Source organism: Eschrichtius robustus, chromosome 2 (genome assembly GCF_028021215.1).
Source record: "Eschrichtius robustus isolate mEscRob2 chromosome 2, mEscRob2.pri, whole genome shotgun sequence".
NCBI lineage: Eukaryota > Metazoa > Chordata > Mammalia > Artiodactyla > Eschrichtiidae > Eschrichtius > Eschrichtius robustus.
In genome coordinates, this window is record NC_090825.1 from 158,968,664 (window position 1) to 158,995,616 (window position 26,953).

A 26,953-nucleotide genomic window follows, 5' to 3' on the forward strand; every position below is an offset into this window, starting at 1 on the left:
CTGGCCCTGCCTAATGAGTCCAATCCACAATTCAAACTTCCTGGAGCCCCGGCTAGGGCCACCTTAAGGCAAGTGTAAGGAGGACTCTTTGCTAACCCCACCAGGCTGACCTCCTCTGGTCTCTATCTGCCTCTGCTCACCCACCTCATTGCCTCCCTCCCTCCCTCTCTCTGGGATAAAATCAGTTCTCCAGAAAACAAGTGATAGGTGGGGGCCTGTCAGGGCCACTGGGGGAAGGAGAGGTAGGGTGGAGATGGGCAAGAGAGGTCATGCCCTGGACCCCAGTGCACAGGGCGCAGAAACTAGCCACTCTCCCTCTCACCTTTATCCTCTACTTTTGGGCAATAAACCAGCCTTCATTTAAACCCACCCAAATTTTTCAATTCCTCCTCCTCCATAGGTCCCCCTGAGCTGAGGCTTGCAGAGGGAGGGTCAAGGGGTGGGGGATGCCAAAGTTCCTCCCTCTAGTCCAGGGACATATCCAGGGCCTTTGGACCCCAAGGAGGCAGGAACGCTGTAGGGCCCCAGACCTAGTTGTGACTGTCTGCAACATGTGCCTCCCCACCCCCACCTTCGTCCCCTTTGAAGTATGTGCAGGGAGATGCAAGGGCCTGCAAGCCCTAGAGCTGCTCTCCAGGCTACCAGCCCCACCATCACCCACTCACAACCCTCACTAGTTCTTCCTCTTGTCATGTGGAGGGGGTGAGAAGTACCCTGGCCTCCAGCTTAGGGAGTGTTGTGGGATGGTGGGGAGGGGACTTCCTTTACCGTATGTCCCACACAGATCTGTAGAAAGTTTTGTGGGAAAGGATGCTCAGGCCTGAGTTAGAGGGTTTGAGAACTCCCTCCTAGGGTTGGCCGTCCTTAGGACCCTGGGAAGGCACCAAGGCCCTTGGACTCTGGCCTAGGGAGTTAGGCCACAGACAGGGCACCCATGGGAGGGCCTGGTGTAGGGCTCAGGAGGCTGGGAAGCCTCTGGACTCATAATACCAACCTCACCAGATACATTTTCTGCAAGGATCTTCTAGTAAAGTACTTTCCGCATCTGCAACCCTCCCCATCCCCCTCACGACCGGAGGGTGAGTCTGCCACGCCCAGGTCAGACTTTATTTTGCAGCTGTCTGGCTGTCCTGCTAGGTGCCCTGCGAGCGCAGCCCGTGGATCAGCTCGTGCATCTTCTTGTTGAGAATGCCCCCATGCACACCCCGCCGGCCCATGAGCACGAGGAGCACACGCGGCGTGTGGCCCACGCAGATGGCGCGCCCGTCCAGCCCCTTAGTGCGCGCGTCCAGCACTCCGTCTCCCTTGGCCAGCAGGTGGTCTCGGATGACGCAGCAGCGGCGGCCCGCCACGCTCAGGCCCGCCTGCAGGAAGGTGCGCCGGTCCGGCCCCGTGAGTACACCCACCTCCTGCGGTGAGATGGCCGCCAGCAGGCCACCGGGCCGCGATGCCCACACGCAGCGATTGTCCGAGTGGCCCACGATGGCCACGTCGTCGATGCGCTGGTCCCGCAGCACCGCACTGATGTAGCCTTTCCACTCGCCCATTCCGGCTCAGAGTGAGCCCCTCGCCTCTCACTTTCGAGGGTTGTCCTGCTGCGCCGCGCACCTGGAACGCCCGGGGCACTATGACGTATTCGGGGGGCGGGGTTGTGACGTTGAGGTGGCTGCTAGGTCACAGAGCGGCTATCTATGCTGGAGAATGGGGTGCGGGTGGGGCGGCGTTCGTATCTAAGGCCTGATGAAGTTCTAAAGTTAGCCTGAAGGAGGGAATCGCACGAGTCAAAATAACTCTCAAAATAAACAAACAAGCGAACACTTAAATGGCCCATCAAGCACAGCACACATGAGTTTAAGAACAAAAAGAAAGGTGCCATGTCTAAACTGCCTGACCTCTCAGCCTGATAACCATGCAACTCCCAGAATGTGGTTCTCAAACATTAGGAGTATCAGAATCTCCTGGAAAGCTGATAAACAGATTGCTGGGCCCCAAGTCAGAGTTTTCTCATTCTGCAGTATGGGATGCAGGCAGAGAGTACGCATTTCTAACAAGTTCCCTGGCGCTGCTGCTGCTGGTCCAGGAACCACACTTTGAGACCCACTGCCCTAGTGACAGTTGGGGCAGGGGTGAGGGTCTTCCACGCCATCAGCCTTAAGGGTCCACACCACTGATTTAATGTTAAGTACTTCTAACCATGATTCTCAACCTCCGCTGCAGATAGAATCACCTGGGGAGGTGTTAAAACAAATGGATAGGCCATTTAAAAATGGCGGCTCTGCTGGGAGGCATGTTCTCCGGGCAGCCACCCGGACCCCCGCCACCCCCACCGGGGCTCTCGGGCTAGGCTTCGCTTCTTCAGGCCATACCAGGCGTTCCGAGAACTTCTAACAGTACCTTGGTGGACGAGTTGGAGTCATTGTTCGAGGCTTGTTTTGCTTCTCTGGTGAGTCAGGATTATGTCAATGGTACAGATCAGGAAGAAATTCGAACTGGTGTTGATCAGTGTATCCAGAAATTTCTAGATATTGTGAGACAGACAGAATGTTTTTTCCTACAAAAAAGATTGCAGTTATCTGTCCAGAAACCAGAGCAAGTTATCAAAGAGGATGTCTCAGAACTGAGGAACGAATTACAGCAGAAGGATGCTCTGGTCCAGAAGCACTTAACAAAACTGAGACATTGGCAGCAGGTGCTGGAGGACATCAACATGCAGCACAAAAAGCCAGCTGACATCCCTCAGGGTTCCCTGGCCTACCTCAAGCAGGCATCTGCAAATATCCCTTCACCAATGAAGCAGACCTGAGGAAAAGCCACCTGAACATGAGCTGGTGGCTGAGTCAGCCCAGACACAGTTTTGTCAAACATCACTTCTTGTAGACATGACATTTTGGGAGAACTCTTTGCCAGAGAATATGATTTTAGTTTTGTGCTCTCATCTAAAATTTTCCCCCTATTTTTATAAGTGTTATTTCTGGAGTACTTTATAAAATGCTTATTGCTTTGGTAAACCAAGTATATTGTCTTTAGCAAAGTTTAAGACTGTTAGTGTGATGCCATTTACAGATTCCTTTTTATGTTTTTGGTTTTTGCTGCTTGTTATTATTTTTATTTTTGAATGAGTGTTAATCTCTCTGTTTCCAGTTTTAGATTATTTTGTATGATCTGAGGGGAAAAGCTTGTATGATCTGATCTGCATATCAAAGGATGAGGATTTCGGTTGTAGGCCTTTTATGATAATTTACCCATCAGTGGCTGTATATAAAAATATGTAAATGTGCTGTTTTTCAAGACTTTGAACTACCTCAAGAAGAAGAGTCTAATGCAACAATGTAAAACTTCCAGAACCTCAGAAAGAGGATATTTTGTAAATAGGTTGGAAGAGGATTATAATATCGTAGGTTAGTGTAGTAACTGTTATTGTACTGCAGTAACCTAGTGCTATAGGAATCCAGTAGTATCCTTAAGTTAATGTTGACTTTTATTTGGGGTAAGTTTATATTTTGTGTAGTGTTTATTTACTTTTGGGGGGGGTAGGATCAGTGATATGCTAGTGATATTCATTTCTGCAATAATCAGTTTAAGTAACAGAGCGGACCCTGCTCTCAATAGGGGCATAAGTGAAGTATGAGGGTTAAAGTTTGCTGTGATCATCTCTGAGTTTTGAGTTTTGTTTGTTTGTTCTGCTGTTTGGAGCAGATTTTTCCATTAATGAATTTCTTGCTAATGGGTAGTGTTGATTCCAAGGGACTGGGGCCTTGAGGTGGGAGGTTGGCTGCAGGGTGCATGGGAGACTCGGTGTTTGGGAAGATATTTTACCCTCTGTCAGTCACACAGGCCACCTCAGATTCTCTGTTGAACCGTTGTTGAGAAATACAAACCAGCACTGTGTCTGGTCTGCTGTTGAGAAATACAGACTGGCATTGTGCCTGGTCTCCTTGGATGAGGCTTTCCTTTCTCTGTTGTTCACATTGCCTCATTAGATTACACCCCTTCTCCCTCACCCAGTGCTGCACTTTCTCTTGAACAGGCAGTAATTCTGTGACTCGGTGTCTTGCCTTGCTTTTTCTCCAGCCTTGAAGGCCCTGCCCCACCTACCTTGACATCCACTCAAGTTCCCCTCTGGCCTGGACGCCACCTGGTCTCTGCAGCCTCCAAAAGCCCTCTCGTCATATCCACAGTACACAGGACTTCTTGTCTCTTCTGCCAGCCTTGCTTGGTTCTCCCTCTGGAGTTAGTGATCTGTCTCCTTGTTCCTCATGAGAAGTAGGCATTATTCCCCTCTGAATATACAGGGGCCATTTATTATCTTTTATACGTAATAACTTAGTACTTATTTTTGTTTGTGTATGTGTGTGTATGGTACACAGCCGGAGGCCAACGAATTCCCTCATTCGGAGTATATAGTTAAACAAAGCTTTTAAAAGTTGTTTTTAATCACATTATGTGATTTCAAGGTTGTTAACCTGGTCATCTCATGCCAATTAGAGGGTCTGATTGGCAGCTTTAGATTTCTTGATTAAAAACCTAACTAAATTGATTACATTTTAGGCATTCTTTCAGTAATGGAGAGGTTCTTAGCGAAAAGTTCAGGAATTATTCTATTTGGTGCTTAGTAAAAATATTTTGAATTAATGTGTGTACCAGTTATTGTCATTTCTTTATTAACTTCAAAAGTTTTCTGCCAAATAAACATTTCACTTTTTTCTGTTTGTAACAAAACAAAACAAACGGCTACCCACCCACCCCCCTTCCCTAGAAATATTGATTTAATTGACCTGAGGTGGATGTTGGGCATAGGTTCAAAAAGCTCCCCGTGGTGATTCTGATGTACAGTCAAGGTTGAGAACTCCTGTTCTATAAACTTAAAATATTAGTTTCATACTTGTGGAGTCACCTTGCACAGGTTTGGTACACAGTGTGGCTTAGTAAATGTCAGCTGGACATGAATCTAAACCTTGCATCAGATCTCAATAGATTCTGTTCTCTGAAGGGGTGTGGAGAAGTTGAGCACCGGTATACTATCTTGGCATTTCCCGACGGGACCCCTGAAGAGCTGTGCCTTTCAAGCATCTTCAAAAGCACTTTACTGAGTTCTATGCCATGCCTGGCGCCGGGCTGGCAGCGCTGGTGGGAATGGAACACATTCCTTGCTATCCATGATCATGCCTCAGCCATGCTTCCATTCCAGAACTGCCCAGGAGGGAAAGACGAGGGCGGTCAGGAAGCAGTGTGCTCCCGGATCCAGGCTAGGTAGTTGGCCACGTCGGTGTATACACCCGGCTTGTGGCGGTCGCCACAACCTGAACCCCAGCTGACGATGCCCCGCAGGATGAGCTGGAGCTCTGCGGTCTCATCCTCACACACCAGAGGGCCCCTGGAGTCACCCTGGGTCGGGGACACGCGGCTCAGCGCCCTTGGCTTGGGGTCTGCACTTGACCGGGTTGGAGGAGGGCGCCAAGCGGGTCCAAGGGCTCACCTGGCACGCGTCAGTGCCACCCTCGAGGAAGCCAGCGCAGAGCATGCCGGGGGGTGAAGGCGGCTCCGTGCACGTCGGGGGCGGAGCAGCGCTCCGGACGGATGAGTGGCACCTGAGTGCCGCTTCTTCCTTCTACTGCAGGAAGCTGGAATATTCCCCTGACCCTGCGAATCGAGAGCGCCTTCCTCACACCCCTCCCGACTCCTCTCCGCCCAGGCCATGGACCTGGCTGCGCCAGGCTCTTTCAAACCCGCTCATCTCCTGCCTCCCTCGCAGCAAGCCCGAGAGGGAGTGAGTTGCCTTTAACACTATTTCATAGACGAGAAAACTGAGGCCAGAGAGGAGCGGTGATGTGAATGAACCAGGAGGAAGCAGGACTGCTTCGGAACCCCACCCCCACTTCCCATCCAGTGTCTCAAGACCTTGGTCCCCATCCAGCCCACCTGCTGCTCCAGCGCGGGCCAGCGTCCTAGTAGCCCTTGCAGCCCTGTGCCCAGAGGGAATCAAGAGAAAGGGCGATTCTCCCGGTACGCCTCAGATTTGGGGACGCCCCCCAACAGTGAATACCAAGCTCTTGGAGAAGCAGACTGAAGAGACAAGGGCCCTGCACGTCCTCACAACCCACCAGGTCGGCCCCACCTGTCCCTGGCGGTACCAAACCTGCGGGCCTCTCTTGCCTACCCCGGTGGCCAGAGGTCTCCCTCCCGCCCCCAGCCGTTCTGCTTATCTTCTAACTGGTGACCCCAGCCGGCCACTTCGCAGAGCGCAGGTTCGGATTCGGCCGGGCGGGCGGCGCTATTCGGCAGGCACACTGGCTGAACGAAAGACAACGGGTGCGCGCAGCAGCCTTCAGCGCTCTCCTGCAGGCGCACCAGAGCTAACCCAAGCGGGGAGGAGCATGAGACCGGGACGCTAGGACCTCGAGCACTGCCCACCCTTTCCCCTGATCCCCGCGGGGGCGCCCCCACGCACCCAGGTCGTGCTGGTAGGTGATACGCGAGAAGGCCTCGTGCAGGGGGTAGGCGCGCACGGCCAGCGGCGGTCCTGGCCGAGCACCACTGTCAGCTCCTCCGGCGCAGGTCTGGGGGCAGGGTCGGGAAAAGGAAGCGCGCTCAGAGCCGGCCACAGGCATCCTGCGGGAGCCCCCTCTTTCCGAGCCCCTTCTTGGGTTTCAGCTTCCTCCTGGGAGCTCTGAAAGGGAGAAGGGGGAAAGGTGGGCGGAGACGCGGAGAGGTAGGGCACGTGTTCGGGTGTCGCGCGGAAGCTGGGCACAGAGGAGAGAGGAGCTAGGGATCCCGGGCCGGGATCTGAGCGCTCAGGCACTCGCCGGTTCTGCAGGCAGTGAGCCGCGGTCAGCACCCAACAGGGGGCGATGAGGCTGCCGCTGCAGAAATTCTGGCCCTGCTACAGCGCGGCGATGTAGGGATGCGCCCCGGGGAGCGCCACCAGTTCCCCGACGACGCGGCTCAGCGAGGACAGCCGTTTGTGGAGCCGCTGTCCACAGCCCGCCGGGCCCGCGCTGGGCAGGGGAGTCCGCTGCTCGGGCAGCGAGCACTAGCCTGTGGGAGAAGCCCAGGCTGAGGGCCGGGAGACCCACGATCAGTTGGAATGTAGCTCGTCCCGTGATTTCTCTGCTCGGATTCTTAACCTTTCCCAACTACCTGAGGTCAGGGGTCGAAGCGGGGTCTGGGTCGTGGGCTGAGGTTTCTGCAAAGCCGAAAGCGAGGGCAAAGGGAAGTACTGGTGCCCCGATGAGATCCGGATCGGAGGAGGGATTTGGGGCGCCGCCGGGGCTGGGGCCTGGCATCGTGCCAGGCGGCAATAATTCCAGCTCAGTCGGTCGCCTCTCCAAACAAAGCACCACGGGCGGGTGTCGTTGTCCTGGTTCTTGTAACCACGGGGTGGGGTTGGTTGAGAAGCCCTAGAGGGCCCTGGGGCGGAAAGAGACGCCCAGCCCTGCCCCACCCGCGCACCGGCAGAAGGCGTGGTCGCCCAGTCTCCGATTCAGCGCTTGCTCTGCGGTCACATTCCAGTAGGTGGCCTCGGAGGCCCACGGCTGACAGGGTGCACCCGAGAGCTTAGTCCAGGCCACGCCGCGGTAGCTGAGCCCGCGGTCGCGGTCGTCGTAGCAGTTCGCCTTGAAGTCTGGGGAGAGAGAAGGCTCCCTACAGCTAGGGTATGGAATGGTCTCCTGTCGCCCTCTCACCCACTTCTCCACTCTCCCTCCTCCCTCTCGGCAAGCCCTTCCCACGTGGGGGCGGGGCTTCTTCTTCCCAGACACCCTAACTCACCCACTTCGCACAAGCGTCCAGCGTAGCCCGTGGGGCAACGGCACAGGCGGTGGCCCTCTGCCTGTAGGCAGCTGCCCCCACTGAGACATGGGTTGGTACGGCAGACTGGGAGAAGGAGCATGCTGAGCCACCCCTAGGCTCAAAGACCCCCGCCCCCCACCCCCCACCCAGAGAGCTCCCTCTTACGCTGGCATACCACCTGGCCTCCTGCCAGCCTTTCTTTCCCACCTTCTGCCCTCCTCCCTGGCCAGCTCCCCACCCATCTACTCACCCTGGCTGGCCAGTGGCTTGCACTGGGCATTCGGACCCTTGCACTGGCACTTGGCTACACCTGCCAGCTCAAGCCTATGCCATATTTCATTCTTCTGGAAGAACCAAAGAAGCTGGGGCTCAAAGCACTTCTCTGGGGACAAAGGGGTAGGGTAGCCTCAGGAGAGTGTGGGACCATGCCAAGTCTCTGGGAATCCACAGGACCTCTTCAGTAGGCCTGTGGCTGCCCCTGTTCCCCAGCAGCCCCTCCCCTGGCCTCAGCATCTCCTTACCTCTCTGGCAGTGCTTCCCAGTGAAGTGATCTGAACAGATGCAGTGTGGGCCTTTTGGCATGTTCACACAGGTCCCTCCTTTCTGGCAGGGGTTGTGTTTGCTGCAGTGATCTGAGAGATGAACACAGGGGGAGAAAGAGTGGGGAGCCTGAATCAAACAGATGGGGCCAAGTCCCTACCCAAACCTGCTTGTCTTTTGACCTTGGCCCTCCAAATTTCCAAGCCTTAGTTTACCCACCGGAAAAATGGGGCTACCCCCTCTTAGAACTTCTCCCTCTGGGAGGTAAGGAGATAGGTGGGCCCAGAGTCCCATATGTTTTAGATCTGATGATACCCAGGAGAGTAGCTAGGGTCGGGGAGAGGGCCCTGGGCCACCCCAAAGGTTGTGTGGCACCTTTCACTTTCTTTGGCTCCAGGCAGTATGCCCACATCGCTGATCCTTCTCAAAGTTGGGGGTGGTAGCACACCTGTAGACAGAGATAAGGCTTAAGACATGGAAGTGACCCAAGTGCCCATCAACGGATGATTGGTTTAAGAAGATGTGGTATATACACAATGGAATATTACTCAGCCATTAAAAAAGAATGAAATATTGCCATTTGCAGTAACATGGGTGGACCTAGGGAATACCATACTAAGTGAAGTAAGTCAGATGGAGAAAGACAAATAATATGTGATAGCATTTATATGTGGAATCTAAACAGTAACACAAATGAATCTATATACAAAACAGAAACAGACTTACAGACATAGAAAACAAACTTACAGTTACCAAAGGGGAAAGCGGGGGTGGGGGGGATAAATTAGGAATATGAGATTAACAGATACACACTACTATACATAAAATAGATAAGCAACAAGGATTTAGTGTATAATACAGGGAACTATATTCAATATCTTGTAATAACTTATAATGGAAAATAATCTGAAAAAATATATATATATAACTGAATCATTTTGCTGTACACCTGAAACCAACACAATATTGTAAATCAACTATACTTCAATAAATAAAAAAAGAAAGAAAGAAAGAGATAAAGCTTCCTAGCTCTGCCCAAGGGGCTGGGCTGCCCTTCCCTATCACAGCCCCTTCTCTCCAAGCAGGGTTCCTTGGACAGAAGGATGGGCAGAGTCCACCTCCCCCAGACCCCTGCTCCAACCCTTCCGGGGTAGTCTTACCAGGGTCGGGGCCGGGCCAGCCTCTGTGGATACATTTGTGATACAGCTGCCGGTGGTACTGGAAGGGGAAGTGGCAGGGCTCCCTGGTGACAGTAAGAACTACAGGGGTAACACACTCCTTAATGACTTTCCCCGTGCCCCATTGCCCAGGTACCACCCCTCAGAGTCTGGTTGGAAAAAGGATAGACCTTTGAAAAGATCATTGTGCCTTCAAGACCACATCCTGCTTAAGAGTTGGGTTTCTGGAGTCAGTTGGTGGACTCCTGACTCCACCAACTACTAACTGCGTGACTTTAGACAAGTCTGCAGCCTCCAGGCCTAGAAGAGTGCTTGCCACAAAGTAGGCACTTAATAAATACTTGTTGAATGTTGAAGTCACTTGACCACTCTGAGCCTTAGTTTTCTCATCTGTTAAAAATGGCAAAAATCATACATAGTACAGATGAAGGGTTTCAGTTTTGCAAGATGCAAAGAATTCTGGAGACAGATGGTGGTAATGATTGCACAACAATATGAGTGTACTTAATATCACTGAACTGTACACTTAAAAATGGTTGAGACGGGGATTCCCTGGTGGCGCAGTGGATAAGAATCCGCCTGCCAATGCAGGGGACACGGGTTCAAGCCCTGGTCTGGGAAGATCCCACATGCCGCAGAGCAGCTAAGCCCGTGCACCACAACTACTGAGCCTGCGTGCTGCAGCTACTGAAGCCTGCACGTCTACACACCTAGAGCCCGTGCTCCACAACAAGAGAAGCCACCGCAATGGGAAGCCTGTGCACCGCAACGAAGAGTAGCCCCCACTCGTGGCAACTAGAGATAAACCCTGCGCGCAGCAACAAAGACCCAACTCAGACAAAAATAAATAAATAAATACATTTATTTTTAAAAAACCCAGCATGTCAGTATGGTCCTATTTTTGTACAAACATATTTACATATGCATAAAAAATAAATCTAGAATGAAATCTCCAAAATTTGTAACAGTGGTTTTTGGAAGATACTGGATTATGGGTGACTTTTCCTTCTTTTCTATTTCCGTAATTTATAAAGTTTATACAAAAAAAATGTTGCTATTGTAATTTTTAAAAATAGTACAATTGAGCCTCATTCAGATTCTGTATTTGCTTATCTGCACTTCTTGCTAAAATTTATCTGTAACCCCAAACCAATACTCAAGGTGCTTTCACTGTCATTTGTGGACATGCACAGAGTGGTGAAAAATTTGAGTCACCCCAAGTGCACATTCCCAGCTGAGGTCAAACAAGGTGATGCTCTGCTTCTTGTTTCAACTCCTACTGTAAACAAGTGTCTTTTTTTTTTTAATTTTTAAATTTTATTTATTTTTTTATACAGCAAGTTCTCATAAGTTATCCATTTTATACATATTAGTGCATATATGTCAATCCCAATCTCCCAATTCATCACACCACCCCACCCCTGCCACTTTCCCCCCTTGTTTTCCATATGTTTGTTCTCTACATCTGTGTCTCAATTTCTGCCCTGCAAACTGGTTGATTTGTACCATTTTTCTAGGTTCCACATATATGCGTTAATATACGACATTTGTTTTTCTCTTTCTGACTTACTTCACTCTGTATGACAGACTCTAGATCCATCCACGTCTCTACAAATGACCCAATTTCGTTCCCTTTTATGGCTGAGTAATATTCCATTGTTTATATGTACCACATCGTCTTTATCCATTCGTCTGTCGATGGGCATTTACGTTGCTTCCATGTCCTGGCTATTGTAAATAGTGCTGCAATGAACATTGGGGTGCATATGTCTTTTTGAATTATGGTTTTCTCTGGGTATGTGCCCAGTAGTGGGATTTCTGGGTCATATGGTAATTCTATTTTTAGTTTGTTAAGGAACCAACATACTGTTCTCCGTAGTGGTTGTATCAATTTACATTCCACCAACAGTGCAAGAGGGTTCCCTTTTCGCCACACCCTCTCCAGCATTTGTTGTTTGTAGATTTTCTGATGATGCCCATTCTAACTGGTGTGAGGTGATACCTCATTGTAGTTTTGATTTGCATTTCTCTAATAATTAGTGATGTTGAGCAGCTTTTCATGTGCTTCTTGGCCATCTGTATGTCTTCTTTGGAGAGATGTCTATTTAGGTCTTCTGCCCATTTTTCGATTTGGTTGTTTGTTTTTTTAATATTGAGCTCCATGAGCTGTTTATATATTTTGGAGATTAATCCTTTGTCCATTGATTCGTTTGCAAATATTTTCTCTCATTCTGAGGATTGTCTTTTCATCTTGTTTGTAGTTTCCTTTGCTGTGCAAAAGCTTTGAAGTTTCATTAGGTCCCATTTGTTTATTTTTATTTTTATTTCCATTACTCTAGGAGGTGGATCAAAAAAGATCTTGCTGTGATTTATGTCAAAGAGTGTTCTTCCTATGTTTTCCTCTAAGAGTTTTATAGTGTCCGGTCTCACATTTAGGTCTCTAATCCATTCTGAGTTTATTTTTGTGATGGTGTTAGGGAGTGTTCTAATTTCATTCTTTTACATGTAGCTGTCCAGTTTTCCCAGCACTACTTATTGAAGAGACTGTCTTTTCTCCATTGTATATCCTTGCCTCCTCTGTCAAATATACAGTGACCACATGCATGTGGGTTTATCTCTGGGCTTTCTATCCTGTTCCATTGATCTATATTTCTGTTTTTGTGCCAGTACCATATTGTCTTGATTACTGTAGCTTTGTAGTATAGTCTGAAGTCAGGGAGGCTGATTCCTTCAGCTTCGTTTTTTTCCCTCAAGATTGCTTTGGCTATTTGGGGTCTTTTGTGTCTCCATACAAATTTTAAGATTTTTTGTTCTAGTTCTGTAAAAAATGCCAGTGGTAATTTGATAGGGATTGCATCGAATCTGTAGATTGCTTTGGGTAGTATAGTCATTTTCACAATACTGATTCTTCCAATCCAAGAACACGGTATATCTCTCCATCTGTTGGTATCATCTTTAATTTCTTTCATCAGTGTCTTATAGTTTTCTGCATACAGGTCTTTTGTCTCCCTAGGTAGCTTTATTCCTAGGTATTTTATTCTTTTTGTTGCAATGGTAAATGGGAGTGTTTCCTTAATTTCTCTTTCAGATTTTTCATCATTAGTGTATAGGAATGCAAGAGATTTCTGTGCATTAATTTTGTATCCTGCAACTTTACCAAATTCATTGATTAGCTGTAGTAGTTTTCTGGTGGCATCTTTAGGATTCTCTATGTGTGGTATCATGTCATCTGCAAACAATGACAGTTTTACTTCTTCTTTTCCAATTTGCATTCCTTTTATTTCTTTTTCTTCTCTGACTGCCGTGGCTAGGACTTCCAAAACTATGTTGAATAATAGTGGTGAGAGTGGACATCCTTGCCCTTGCTTGTTCCTGATCTTAGAGGAAATGCTTTCAGTTTTTCACCATTGAGAATGATTTGCTGTGGGTTTGTCATATATGACCTTTATTATGTTGAGGTAGGTTCCCTCTGTGCCCGCTTTCTGGAGAGTTTTTATCATAAATGGGTGTTGAATTTTGTCGAAACTTTTTCTGCACTTATTGAGATGATCATATGGTTTTTCTTCTTCAGTTTGTTAATATGGTGTATCACATTGATTGATTTGCATATATTGAAGAATCCTTGCATCCCTGGGATAAATCCCACTTGATCATGGTGTATGATCCTTTTAATGTGTTGTTGGATTCTGTTTGCTAGTATTTTGTTGAGGATTTTTGCATCTATATTCATGAGTGATATTGGTCTGTAATTTTCTTTTTTTTGTAGTATCTTTGTCTGCTTTTGGTATCAGGGTGATGGTGGCCTTATAGAATGAGTTTCGGAGTGTTCCTTCCTCTGCAATTTTTTGGAAGAGTTTGAGAAGGATGGGTGTTAGCTCTTCTCTAAATGTTTGATAGAATTCACCTGTGAAGCCATCTGGTCCTGGACTTTTGTTTGCTGGAATATTTTTAATCACAGTTTCAATTTCATTATTTGTGATTGGTCTGTCCATATTTTCTATTTCTTCCTGGTTCAGTCTTAGAAGGCTATATCTTTCTAAGAATTTGTCCATTTCTTTCAGGTTGTCCATTTTATTGGCATAGAGTTGCTGGTAGTAGTCTCTTAGGATGCTTTGTATTTCTTCAGTGTCTGTTGTAACTTCTCCTTTTCATTTCTAATTTTATTGATTTGAGTCCTCTGCCTCTTTTTCTTGATGAATCTGGCTAATGGTTTATCAATTTTGTTTATCTTCGCAAAGAACCAGCTTTTAGTTTTATTGATCTTTGCTATTGTTTTCTTTGTTTCTATTTCATTTATTTCTGCTCTGATCTTTATGATTTCTTTCCTTCTACTAACTTTGGGTTTTGTTTTTTCTTGTTTCTCTAGTTCCTTTAGGTGTAAGGTTAGATTGTTTACTTGAGATGTCTGTTGTTTCTTGAGGTAGGATTGTATCGCTATAGACTTCCCTCTTAGAACTGCTTTTGCTGCATCCCGTAGGTTTTGGATCATCGTGTTTTCATTGTCATTTGTCTCTAGGTACTTTTTGATTTCCTCTTTGATTTCTTCAGTGATCTCTTGGTTATTTAGTAACGTATTGTTTAGCCTCCATGTGTTTGTGTTTTTTACATTTTTTTCCTTGTAATTGATTTCTAATCTCATAGCGTTGTGGTCAGAAAAGGTGCTTGATATGATTTCAATTTTCTTAAATTTACTGAGGCTTGATTTGTGACCCAAGATGTGATCTATCCTGGAGAATGTTCCGTGTGCCCTTGAGAAAAAAGTGTAATCTGCTGTTTTTGGATGGAATGTCCTATAAATATCAATTAAATCTATCTGGTCTACTGTGTCATTTAAAGCTTGTGTTTCCTTATTAATTTTCTGTTTGGATGATCTGTCCATTGGTGTAAGTGAGGTGTTAAAGTCCCCCACTATTGTTGTGTTACTGTCGATTTCCTCTTTTATAGCTGTTAGCAGTTGCCTTGTGTATTGAAGTGCTCCTATGTTGGGTGCATATATATTTATAATTGTTGTATCTTCTTCTTGGATTGACCCCTTGATCATTACGTAGTGTCCTTCCTTGTCTCTTGTAACATTCTTCATTTTAAAGTCTACATTATCTGATATGAGTATAGCTACTCCAGCTTTCTTTTGATTTCCATTTGCATGGAATATCTTTTTCCATCCCCTCACTTTCAGTCTGTATGTGTCCCTAGGTCTGAAGTGGGTCTCTTGTAGACAGCATATATATATGGGTCTTGTTTTTGTATCCATTCAGTGAGCCTGTGTCTTTTGGTTGGAGCATTTAATCCATTCACGTTTAAGGTAGTTATCGATATGTATGTTCCTATTACCTCTTTCTTAATTGTTTGGGGTTTGTTTTCGTAGGTCCTTTTCTTCTCTTGTGTTTTCCACTTAGAGAAGCTCCTTTAGCATTTGTTGTAGAGCTAGTTTGGTGGTGCTGAATTCTCTTAGCTTTTGCTTGTCTGTAAAGCTTTTGATTTCTCCATCGAATCTGAATGAGATCCTTGCCAGGTAGAGTAATCATGGTTGTAGGTTCTTCCCTTTCATCACTTTAAATATGTCATGCCACTCCCTTCTGGCTTGTAGAGTTTCTGCTGAGAAATCAGCTGTTAACCTTATGGGAGTTCCCTTGTATGTTATTTGTCGTTTTTCCCTTGCTGCTTTCAATAATTTTTCTTTGTCTTTAATTTTTGCCAAGTTGATTACTATGTGTCTTGGTGTGTTTCTCCTTGGGTTTATCCTGTATGGGACTCTCTGTGCTTCCTGGACTTGGGTGGCTATTTCCTTTCCCATGTTAGGGAAGTTTTTGAGTATAATCTCTTCAAATATTTTCTTGGGTCCTTTCTCTCTCTCTTCTCCTTCTGGGACCCCTATAATGAGAATGTTGTTGCGTGTAATGTTGTCCCAGAGGTCTCTCAGGCTGTCTTCATTTCTTTTCATTCTTTTTTCTTTATTCTGTTCCACAGCAGTGAATTCCACCATTCTGTCTTCCAGGTCACTTATTCATTCTTCTGCCTCAGTTATTCTGGTATTGATTCTTTCTAGTGTATTTTTCATTTCAGTTATTGTATTGTTAATCTCTGTTTGTTTGTTCTTTAATTCTTCTAGATCTTTTTTAAGCATTTCTTGCATCTTCTTGATCTTTGCCTCCATTCTTTTTCCGAGGTCCTGGATCATCTTCACTATCATTATCCTGAATTCTTTTTCTGGAAGGTTGCCTATCTCCACTTCACTTAGTTGTTTTTCTGGGGTTTTATCTTGTTCCTTCATCTGGTACATAGCCCTCTGTTTTTTCATCTTATCTGTCTGTGAATGTGTTTTTTGTTCCACAGGCTGCAGGATTGTAGTTCTTCTTGCTTCTCAACAAGTGTCCTTTTCATGCTCTATTTAGTGCCATGTTTTTCAAATTTTGTGCTTTTGATACATGATTTTGCTGTTGAAAATGGCCCCCAAATAGAGTGCTGAAGTGCTGTCCAGTGTTCCAAAGTGCAAGAGGGCTGTGATGTACATTATGGAGAACACTTGTGGGTTAGATAAGCTTCGTCCAGGCATGAGCTATAGTGCCTCTGGCCATGAATTTAATATCAATGAATCAATAATATATATTAAGTAAGGTGTCTTTAAACAGAATCACACATAAAATAAGGTTATATGTTGATGAAAATGTTGTGACCAGAGCTCACAGGAACCTAACCCTATATTTCCTCTAGGAGCAATGGTTCAGTTTTTGCTAATTCAGTGTTCATGGTGACTTTATAGAACATGACTACCACGAATAATGAGAATTGACTCTATCTATTTCAGAGGAGTGTTGCGAAACTTAAATGAGATCGTGTCTATAAAACACTTACACAGAGTCTGGCACATAGTACATTAGCTGCTATTTTGTATTAGAGGCCCAGTGACACTTGTGCTGAGGGCCAAATCAGGGACGGGACATTAAAGGAAGAGAGAGGGGTCTGAGACGGACCTTTAAGATGCAAATGGAATGGACACAGAAGAGTAGGACCCTAAGTAGGTGATTAGGCAAGGGCAGGGCAGCTAGGTTGGGTCAGGCTAGAAGGAGGAGAGCAGTTTGGCTAGGTGTGGAGTGCTTAGGAGAGGAGGTGAGGTACTCAGGATTGCCTCAGTGCCATGCTAAGGGGCTGGGCCTGATCCCATCAGGGCAGGCTTGCCAGGGCAGGCTCAATCTAGTTTACAATTCTAGGTAAATATTTAGTGCCTGGAAGAATAAAGGCAATGGGGAACTATGGCAGGGGGGAGATGGCAGATATCCACCATCTAAAAGGGAGCTTGATAATAAAAGCGAATATATTTTAAGCATTTACCATGCACCAAACTGTGGGCTGAGTGCCTCACTGGGATTAATGACTCATTTCTCCTTCTCCACAGCCCTAAGAGTTTTACCATTACCAGCCTCATTTTACAGGTGGGGATTTAAGCTTGGAGAAGTCAAGTCATTGGTCCAGAGCCATCCAGCACATAAGGGATGAAGCTGGGATTCAGAGGCATTTGGGCTCCAGAGCCCTGCTCTTGATACTTCCTTGTCTGTCAAGGGCCCTGGCCTCCGTGTGGCATGACTGATGCCTGCAAGATGTATCGAGGAGAGGAAAGGAAGGGGGAGGCTGGGGAAACCGAGGAAGACTGGCAGGTACTGGACCAGACACTCAGATACAGCCCCAGCCTTGCCCTCAAGGAGCACTCAGTTCACTATCACTCTGGATCCCCAGCACCCATGTGCACAAGACCTGGCATATAGTAGGCACTCAGGTCTGAATGCCAGCCAGACAACTCTGGGGATGAGAGTGAAGAGCGCCCAGGATCCTTCCCCTCACCCCAAGGGCCAGAGACTAACAATCTGCACACTCCCTGCCATACTCATCCCTGTTCAAGGGTCTCTCAGGAGGCGGACCCAGGCTACTTACCCACTGTGTGCTCACTCTCTATGAACCTATGCTGCTTGGGGGCTTTCCAAGGTGGAGTCTATGGCAGAGAGAAGAAAGCCGGGAATTTTCCCAGAAAGTCGTTGCCTGCCCCGATCCCATGCTAGTCCCCAGCTTCCTTTCACAGTCCAGAAATGCAGAGATTTCCTCAGAAGACCTGGACCCCTCCTTCCTCCTCCCATTGTCTCCTCAAGGTCCCCCTCCCCCAGTAATGCAGGCCATGTCCTCATATCCACCAGCACTGTCTGTCTCTCTCTCCTCTACTTTGGCCTTATAGGCTTGCCTAGTCTTTCCAAACAGGCCTTCCAATCACCTAGACTAAAAGGTCATGGGCAGAGGCCAAGGCTGTGATAGGGCCATCCCAGGGCCATCCCAGTACAACCCTCCTGGTTCCCACAGCCCTCACCAAAACCGCTGACTCCATGCTCACCAGCAGGACCCCCAGGAGCAGCAGAGCCCTCATGGCGTCTGTCTGTTGGTCCAACCACTTGCCCAGGAGTCCAGATCAATAGAACTGGTCAAAGGTCCCTAAGGCCTGGGAAGCAGAGATTGGTCGAGCTGCCCTCCTGGGCTGTTTATGGAAAGCCAAGCAGAGAGTTTCCTTGATGGGCCCCCAAGGATGGGAAAGTTGGGAGCTGGTGGGTGGGAGTAGCATAATAAGGAGTGGGGTTCCTCCTCTCTTTCCCAGATAATGGAACTGGAAGCAGGAAGAGGGACCATCTTTGTTTCGGGTCCTATTGGGGATGAGGAGTTTAAGGAGATCCAAGAGAAGCTCCCTACTTTAGGAATCTTAGAGTCCATGGAGAAGTATATTCATTTTCTATTGCTGCCTAAAATTAACCACAAACTTTGCAGCTTAAAATAATACCCATTAATTAGTTCGTAAATCTGTGGGTCAAAAGTCCAGCACTGCGTGACTCAGTTTTCTGCTCAAGGTCTCACAAAACTGAGATCAAGGCTAAGTTTTCTGGAGGCTCTGGGGAAAAATTCCCTTCCAAGGTCATTCAGGTCATTGGCAGAATTCAGTTTCTTGTGTTTGTAGGACTGAGGTCCCTTTTTCTTTGCAAGCCAGGGGTTGCCCTCAGCTGCTAGAAGCTACCTGCATTTCTTGCCAAAGAGCCCCTTCGATCTTCCAAGCCAACAACAGAGAATCTCCCCCACGTTGACTCTCTTACCCTTTGAATTTCTTTTGCCAGGAAGAACCCTGTCACTTTTAAGGGCTCATCTGATTAGGTGAGGCCCACTAAGGAGAATCTCCCTGTCTTAAGGTCAGCTAATTTGGGACCTTACTTACATTTGCCGCATTCTTCTACAGAAGCCTCTAGATTAGTGTTTGATTAAATGACTGGGAGAAGGTATGTTTACACCAGGGAACTTGGGGGCCATCTTAGAGTTCTACCTACAAAGAAAGTAAATTATCCCATGGAAAAAATACTAAAAATACTAAACCAAGGGGTGCTAAAATATGCAACTGGAGCACAAAGGAGGGAGATAGGTTGGGCATGTATTATTTTTCCTGCCCAACAGCCATCCACCTTGGTTCAGTAAGGACACCCTGCTTTTTCCTTTGGGAACCACTCCTCCTTCATCCGCTCCATGAGTCTCTAGTGCTGCCCACTCTATCCTCAGTTCTAGGGCTGGGGGTGTGGCCTAGGTCTGGTCAATCAGAGCATGGTATCTCTAGACCACAGCGATTGGTTCAGGGATAAGCTATACACAAGTTTGGCCAATCAGAGTCAGCCTTGGGACTTTCACCAGAACTTTTATGATAAAGGTGCTTTCTTCCCCCTGGGGTCCCTAAGAATGCAAGCCTGGAGATGTTGATGGCCATCTCTGTCACTGCCTGCGGAAGGCCTGCCTGAGAATGAAGCATACACACAGGAATAGCAGAGCAAACAGGGAAGGAAGGATGGAGGAATGCTGTAGGAGGCAACCTCCTAGATGGTCCCCTTTGATCCTCACCTCCTGGGATTCATGACCTTGAATAGTCTCTTCTAAAACTGATTCAGAGCTGTTCTGTGTGTCCAATAGAATATGGAAGAAATGATTGTGTTTGACTTCCAAGCCCAGATCAAAAAAGGCATTGCAATTTTTGCCTTGGTCTCATGGATCACTCACTCCGGGGGAGGCCAGCTGCCATGCTGTGAGGACACTTAAGCAGCCCTGCAGAGAGGCCCATGAGGGAAGAAAGTAAAGCCTCCTGCCAACAGCCAGCACCAACTGGACAGCCATGTGAATGAACCACTTTTGATATGGATACTGCAGCCCCGACCATCTGGCCTGCAAACTCATTAGAGACCTCAAGCCAGACCATCCTGCTAAGCTGCTCCTGAATTCTTGAAACTCTGAATTTGAGAAAATCCTAATTGATTTTTGTTGTCTTAAGCCATAAATTTTAGGATGATTTGTTACCCAGCATTTGATAACTAATACAGATAAATTGATTACTGATTATTTTATTTGAGAACCTGGATCCTAAAACTAGAGATACTCTCAAGAATTCTCAGTTACATGCACCAATTAAAACCAATTTGAATGGACTTCCATCGCTTTCAAAGAAGTCCTGACTGATACAAAGTAATTTGTGGGAAATGAAGGGAAGACAGAATGCAGCAATTCCTTAATTCTGCTGGAAGAGAGGCAGGCCATGGAAGACTTCCTGGAACAGAAACACAACAACAGGACGGCAGGAGTAGAGGCACCACTTCAACAATTGTTTTCAAAAGTTGATGTGACAGTTATTGGGACTTCTCCGCGGCATGTGGGATCTTCCCAGACCAGGGCTTGAACCCGCGTCCCCTGCATTGGTAGGCAGAGTCTCAACCACTGCACCACCAGGGAAGCCCCTTTCATCAGTTCTTGATTGCAGTTCTTGAATACAGTCCATGGCCTAGAGCTGGTCCCATGTTGCCTCCTTCTTCCTGATGAGAAGCCAGCTCTCCCTCCAAATGGAAGGGGCCTTTTAACTTATTTTATTTATATTTATTTTGGGCCGCGTTGGGTCTTCATTGCTGCGCGTGGGCTTTCTCTAGTTGTGGTGAGCGGGGGCTACTCTTTGTTGCGGTGCCCGGGCTTCTCATTGTGGTGGCTTCACTTGTTGTGGAGCACGGGCTCTAGGCGCATGGGCTTCAGTAGTTGTGGCTCGCGGGCTCTAGAGCACAGGTTCAGTAGTTGCAGCGCATGGGCTTATTTGCTCCACGGCATGTGGGATCTTCCTGGACGAGGGCTTGAACCCATGTGCCCCTGCACTGGCAGGCGGATTCTTAACCACTGCGCCACCAGGGAAGCCTGGAAGGGGCCTTTAAAACAGGTCTTCACAACGAATAGGGCTTTGCAGGTGGGAAAGGGAGAGAACAGCTTCCAGGCAGTGTGAGTACTACAACTTCACAGAAACCTGAATGTAGCATGTCAAATGAAGAATGTGATGAGCACAGGGTGCTTTGTAGGGAATGTGAGATGAGGCATCCAGTCTGTTGGGACTGGAGATGGACATTCATGGGTATTTGGATGTTCAATATCTATTCCCCCTTCCTCTTCCTCTAGTCTCCCAGTTTCTATTTGGGGTCACCCCTCCCCCATTGTGTGGGGGAAGGGTAATTTCTAGTGATCACCTCCCACTCTGGAAGCCTAATGGACCAGATCACCCTCTCCCTACATTAACATAGTCAGAGGGGCCTAAACGTGGCCAATGGGCACTCTCTCCCAGGACTCTGAATCCTGAACAGGCCACCCAAGGATGGTGAAAAGAGCTGGGGTTGGAAGTCTGCCATTGCACCAACTGTGCCCCGACCAGATTGTCCCTGCTACATGGCATAAGTCAGGATGCCTTCCAAAAGCTAAGCTTAAGTAGCAAGGAAATTCAAATGCATCATTTCGTATCATAAGAGATCTAGAGTGGAGGGGCTCCAGGAACAGTGCTTTCAGTGGTTTAACAATGTCATCAAGAACCCATGTTCTTTCTTCTTTTTGTTTACTATGGTCCTCAGTGTGTATACCTTCAGGCTGATTCCCTCATGGTCACAAGATGGCTGCCACAGCTCCAAGAATCACGTCTAAACTCCAATGAAGAGGAACCTTCCCTTCCAGTAGATCTTTCTTAGAAATGAGGAAACCTTCCTCCCAAAAAAATCCCAAGCAGACCTCCCCTCATGGCTCAATGGCCACAACTGGGTTACCTGACACTCCTAAACCAATCTCTGGCAAGGGTAAGGGGATCTCCTGTCTTAGGCCAATCAACCCTGGAGCCAAGTCAGGCTGTGAGGTAAAGTGGCCACAGGAACAGAATTGGGACTCTGCAAAAGAGGAAGGGGAGTGGTATTGGATGTTAGTTAGACAACCAAAGTGTCTGCTGTAATTCCTGCTTCCAGATCCTCTAGTGGCCCTTAATGCCTTCTTATTTCCAAGCCTATTCCTTCTAGTTGATGCTATGAACCGCTGAGGGCATTCCCATAAAGTAAATTCCCTTTTGTTTAAGTAGCTAGAGCCACGTTCTCTTGCTTGCAGCCAAGGCCTTTCACTCTCCCTTATCCCTCAAGTCTAACCAGCCTCCAAGTTCTGTTCTTTACACCGCCCACATATTTCTCAAATCCCTCCACTTCTCTCCATTCCTACTTCCTTTCTTTGACTTCCGTAAAATTAAAGGTATATACAGTGGCGGAACATAATTTGAGAACCTCTGGTGGACATCTGTCTTTTCCCTTCTTTAGCATTCATTCTCCCTTTATCTAGTAAGAGTCCTCAATGTTCCTTTGGGGAGGGGCCCATTCCCCCTTCCATCAAGTGGATATAAGAAAGCTTACCCCATCCCTCAGCTGAGGGTGGAGTGGGCATGTGATCCAGACCTGGTCAATTAGAACACTGCCTCTTTAGGAAAACTCAGGGTGCTAGATCCCTTATTCAAAGAGGAACATTTCTCATATTTGTTCATTCTAGTTTATTTTCATTTAAAATCTTTTAGGTTAAGTTTAAGCTTTTTAAGAGTTAGTTTTGGAAATTGAAACACATTACTAATACTGTAGGAATTGGTGAGGGCTTGACTTAAAACTTTCTTTGTACTGTGATTTCCTTTTGGGTGTATTTTGCTAAATGAAACTTGTTAAATTTTTTGTTAACTAAATTTTTTCTTAAAATAAAGAGACTTTTTCACAATGAAGAAAAAAACCCTGCCTCTTTCTGTTCTCAGTGATTGGTTCAAAATGAACACCTGACCCAAATCAAACCAATGAGAGGCAACCCCGGGATTTTTGCTGGAATCAAGATAGAGGCTTTCTCTTTCTATAAAAGTTGCCATGTTGGTAGGAAGTGAGGTTGAAGCTGCTGGCAGCCGTCTTTAAAAGCCGAGTCAGAATATGGGAAAGACAAATTTTGAGTGACACCATTTGAGACCTGGGATGCAATGACACTTGAAATCAGAACCACCATCTACACTTTCAGTTACTTAAACCAATAAATTCCGGTTTTTTACTTAAGCCGGTTTTAGTTGCAACCAAAAGTCCTAACTGATGCAAGCAAGAATTCATACATTGTTACCAGGAAGTTCCTAAAACAAAACAAAACCGCTAGTGATCAGCACTGTAAGTCAGTAGCTTAAAGAATAGGAAAACAGCTTTTTCGCAACGGGTTTGTCGCCAGGACACAGGTGTCGTGAAAACCACCGCTAAACCTAAGCAAAAATGGGAAAGGAGAAGACTCACATCAACATCGTTGTCATTGGACACGTAGATTCGGGGAAGTCCACCACTACTGGCCATCTGATCTACAAATGTGGTGGGATCGACAAGAGAACCATTGAAAAGTTCGAGAAGGAGGCTGCCGAGATGGGGAAGGGCTCCTTCAAGTATGCCTGGGTCTTGGACAAACTGAAAGCTGAACGCGAGCGTGGTATCACCATTGATATCTCCCTATGGAAATTCAAGACCAGCAAGTACTATGTGACCATCATTGATGCCCCAGGACACAGAGACTTCATCAAAAACATGATTACAGGCACATCCCAGGCTGACTGTGCTGTGCTGATTGTTGCTGCTGGTGTTGGTGAATTTGAAGCAGGTATTTCCAAGAATGGGCAGACCCCTGAGCATGCCCTTCTGGCCTACACTCTGGGTGTGAAACAGCTAATTGTTGGAGTTAACAAAATGGATTCCACCGAGCCACCCTACAGCCAGAAGAGATACGAGGAAATTGTAAAGGAAGTCAGCACCTACATTAAGAAAATTGGCTACAACCCCGACACAGTAGCATTTGTGCCTAATTTCTGGCTGGAATGGTGACAACATGCTGGAGCCAAGTGCTAACATGCCATGGTTCAAGGGATGGAAAGTCACCCATAAAGATGGCAATGCCAGTGGGACCACACTGCTTGAAGCTCTGGATTGCATCCTGCCACCAACTCGCCCAACTGACAAGCCCTTGCGTTTGCCCCTCCAGGACGTCTACAAAATCGGTGGTATCGGCACTGTCCCTGTGGGTCGAGTGGAGACTGGTGTTCTCAAACCTGGCATGGTGGTCACCTTTGCTCCAGTCAACATGACAACTGAAGTGAAATCTGTTGAAATGCACCATGAAGCTTTGAGTGAAGCCCTTCCTGGGGACAACGTGGGCTTCAACGTCAAGAACGTGTCTGTCAAAGATGTTCGTCGTGGCAATGTGGCTGGTGACAGCAAGAATGACCCACCGATGGAAGCAGCTGGCTTCACAGCTCAGGTGATTATCTTGAACCATCCAGGCCAAATCAGTGCCGGCTATACACCTGTGCTGGATTGTCACACAGCTCACGTTGCCTGCAAGTTTGCTGAGCTGAAGGAGAAGACAGATCGTCGTTCTGGGAAAAAGCTGGAAGATGGCCCCAAATTCTTGAAATCTGGTGATGCTGCCATCATTGATATGGTTCCTGGCAAACCCATGTGTGTTGAGAGCTTCTCTGACTATCCTCCTCTGGGCCGCTTTGCTGTTCGTGACATGAGACAGACGGTTGCTGTGGGTGTCATCAAAGCAGTGGACAAGAAGGCAGCTGGCGCTGGCAAGGTCACCAAGTCCGCCCAGAAAGCTCAGAGGGCTAAATGAATATTATCCCCAGTACCTGCCACCCCAGTCTTAATCAGTGGTGGAAGAACGGTCTCAGAACTGTTTGTCTCAATTGGCCATTTAAGTTTAATAGCAAAAGACTGGTTGATGATAACAATGCATCGTAAAACCTTCAGAAGGAAAGGAGAATGTGTTGTGGACCATTTGTTTTGTGTGTGGCAGTTTTAAGTTATTAGTTTTTAAAATCAGTACTTTTTAATGGAAACAACTTGACCAAAAATCTGTCACAGAATTTGAGACCCATTAAAAAAGTTTAATGAGAAAAAAAAAAAGAATAGGAAAACAATGACCTTAGAAGCAGGGACTGGAGGGAAAAAAACAGCAACGAACTTCAATCAGGAAACCTTCAGTCTATAGGAGTTTACAAAGAAACTTTCCCATGTGGACACCCCCCGCCTCAGCAATTTCTACACGCGTGCCCAGTTCCCCCTGAACATCTGGGTCCCTTCCATCAACTGCTTTGTGTCAGAGCAGAAAGGCACCATCTCCTCACCCTGGTTTCTGTCTTTCCATACCTGGGGTGTCAGTCTATGGGATGAGAAGGGAGAAACCATCAAGTTCCTGCTCACAGGTGCCTGGATCCACAGACACACACAGACCCCACTCCTCTGTAGCAGAGACTTGGGTGCGTACATTTCAAGAGGTGGCAGAACTGCCTATTCAAAGACAAGTTTAGGGGGTCAGAAGGTACCCAGCCCATCATCCTTCATTCCTCCTCACTCGGTGGCACCATTTTTATCCCAGTCTTTCAGGCCACCATAATGGAACATTTGTACAAATGGAAGCCACTCCTTCCTCCAGACCAGCACTGCCTGTCAGAACTTCTGCAATGATGGAAATATTCTCTACCTGTGTTCTCCAATACAGTAGCCATTAGTCACATGTGGCTATTGAGCACTTGAAAAGTGGCTAGTATGACAGAGGAACTGAATTTTCATTTTATTTAATTTTAATTTTAATTTAAATAGCCACACGTGGCCAGTGGCTACCGTACTGGACAGTGCAGCTCCACAGTGTGACAAGAGGGAGAGGTGTATGAAATACTGTTGGAGAGCTACACAGGCCCAGATCAAGTTGGGCCCTGGTAGGCCAAGGGGAAGAGTTTGGGTTTTATTTTTAAGTGTAATGGGAGGTGTCTTAGTTATCTACTGCAGCTAATAAGAGATGACAAATTGCTCCCAAATTTAGCGGCTTAAACTACAAACATTTACAGGCATACCTCACTTTATTGCACTTTGAAGAGAGTGCGACTGGGGTAGGGTCCACTTCCAAGTTCATTCACAAGGCTGTTGGCCTCAGGTCGTTCTTGACTGTTGGCCAGAGACCTCAGTTCTGGCTATGTAGGCCTCTCCATAGAGCAGCTTCCTTGAGGGTGAGCCAGAAAGGGGGTGAGAAGGCACCTAAAACAGAAGCCACAGCCTTTTAGTAACCTGATCTTGGAAGTGACATTTCAACACTTTCGCTGCATTCTTTTCACTAGGAGTGAGTCATTAGGTCCAGTCCATGCTTGAGGAAAGGGGATCGCATCAGGGGGTGAATATCAGGAGGGGGGATCACTGGGGTCATCTTAGAGGCTGCCCACCCCAGGAAGCCACCAGGGGGTCCTGAGCAGGAGAGTGACAGGACCAGGTTGATTGTTTCTAAAATAAGCAATAGAGTCACATGATACAAGATTAAAGTCCAAAAGCGTATAAGGGGACTTCCCTGGTGGTCCAATGGTAAAGAATCTGTCTGCCAATGCAGGGGACGCGAGTTCGATCCCTGGTCAGGGAACTAAGATCCCACATGCCGCGGGGCTACTGAGCCCTTGCACCTCAACTAGAGAGCACACGCACCACAACTACAGAGCCCACCTGCCCTGGAGCCCGCACGCCACAACTAGAGAGAGGCCCATGCACCGCAACAGAAAAAAGATCCCGCATGCTACAACAAGGACCTGACACAGCCAAAAATAAAAATTAAATAAAATAAATAAATAAATACAAATCATTTAAAAAACAAAACAACAAACAAAAACAAAGGGTATAAGATGAAAAGCCCCCCTCCAGCCCTGTCCCCAGCCACTCAACTCCCCCTTCTTATAGGCAACCAATGTTCCTGTACCTCGAGTGGCCTTCCAGAGGGGGGTCCATGCGTACAGAAGCAGATTCATCTGTGGGAGTTAGTGTTGTTCACTAAATATTTCCAATTCTATTCTCCTTCCAGGCGTATAGTCATTATTCCAGTCTGTGTAGCAAACCACTCACAACTTAGTGGCATAAAACACCAACTTATTAGGCTGATGGATTTTGCGGGTTGGGAATTCAGGCAGGACACAGCAGGGATGGCTGTCTGCATCACAATGCCAGGGGCCTCAGCTGGGGCTGATGGGAATGCCCGGGAGCTGGAATCACCCAGGGGCTTCTTGTGCTCTAGGTGGG

At 47.1% G+C, this 26,953-nt stretch overlaps 2 protein-coding genes and 2 pseudogenes across 2 annotated transcripts; 2 read left to right on the forward strand and 2 right to left on the reverse strand.

Moving 5' to 3' along the window:
- Positions 1-1,133: 1,133 nt before the first annotated feature.
- PFN3 (profilin 3) lies at positions 1,134-1,547 on the reverse strand. The gene has a single exon (XM_068534656.1). The coding sequence runs from the start codon at positions 1,545-1,547 to the stop codon at positions 1,134-1,136; it is 414 nt and encodes a 137-aa protein (XP_068390757.1).
- A 719-nt stretch (positions 1,548-2,266) lies between these two features.
- On the forward strand, positions 2,267-2,874 carry LOC137758657 (mediator of RNA polymerase II transcription subunit 28 pseudogene; annotated as a pseudogene).
- A 2,343-nt stretch (positions 2,875-5,217) lies between these two features.
- Positions 5,218-17,913, reverse strand: F12 (coagulation factor XII). Its single transcript, XM_068534925.1, is given in 18 exon segments — positions 5,218-5,385; positions 5,477-5,527; positions 5,529-5,591; positions 5,594-5,657; positions 6,212-6,353; positions 6,449-6,511; positions 6,514-6,557; positions 6,804-7,035; positions 7,135-7,363; positions 7,446-7,621; positions 7,768-7,872; positions 8,039-8,170; positions 8,310-8,420; positions 8,704-8,737; positions 8,740-8,776; positions 9,470-9,587; positions 17,433-17,490; positions 17,857-17,913. Coding segments are annotated over 18 exon segments (1,884 nt in total).
- Positions 17,914-23,061: 5,148 nt separating this feature from the next.
- Positions 23,062-24,805, forward strand: LOC137759815 (elongation factor 1-alpha 1 pseudogene; annotated as a pseudogene).
- Positions 24,806-26,953: the final 2,148 nt, after the last annotated feature.

Excerpts from the sequence above, each read along its gene's own strand:
- PFN3 (XM_068534656.1), bottom strand. The coding sequence starts at position 1,547 with ATGGGCGAGTGGAAAGGCTACATCAGTGCGGTGCTGCGGGACCAGCGC.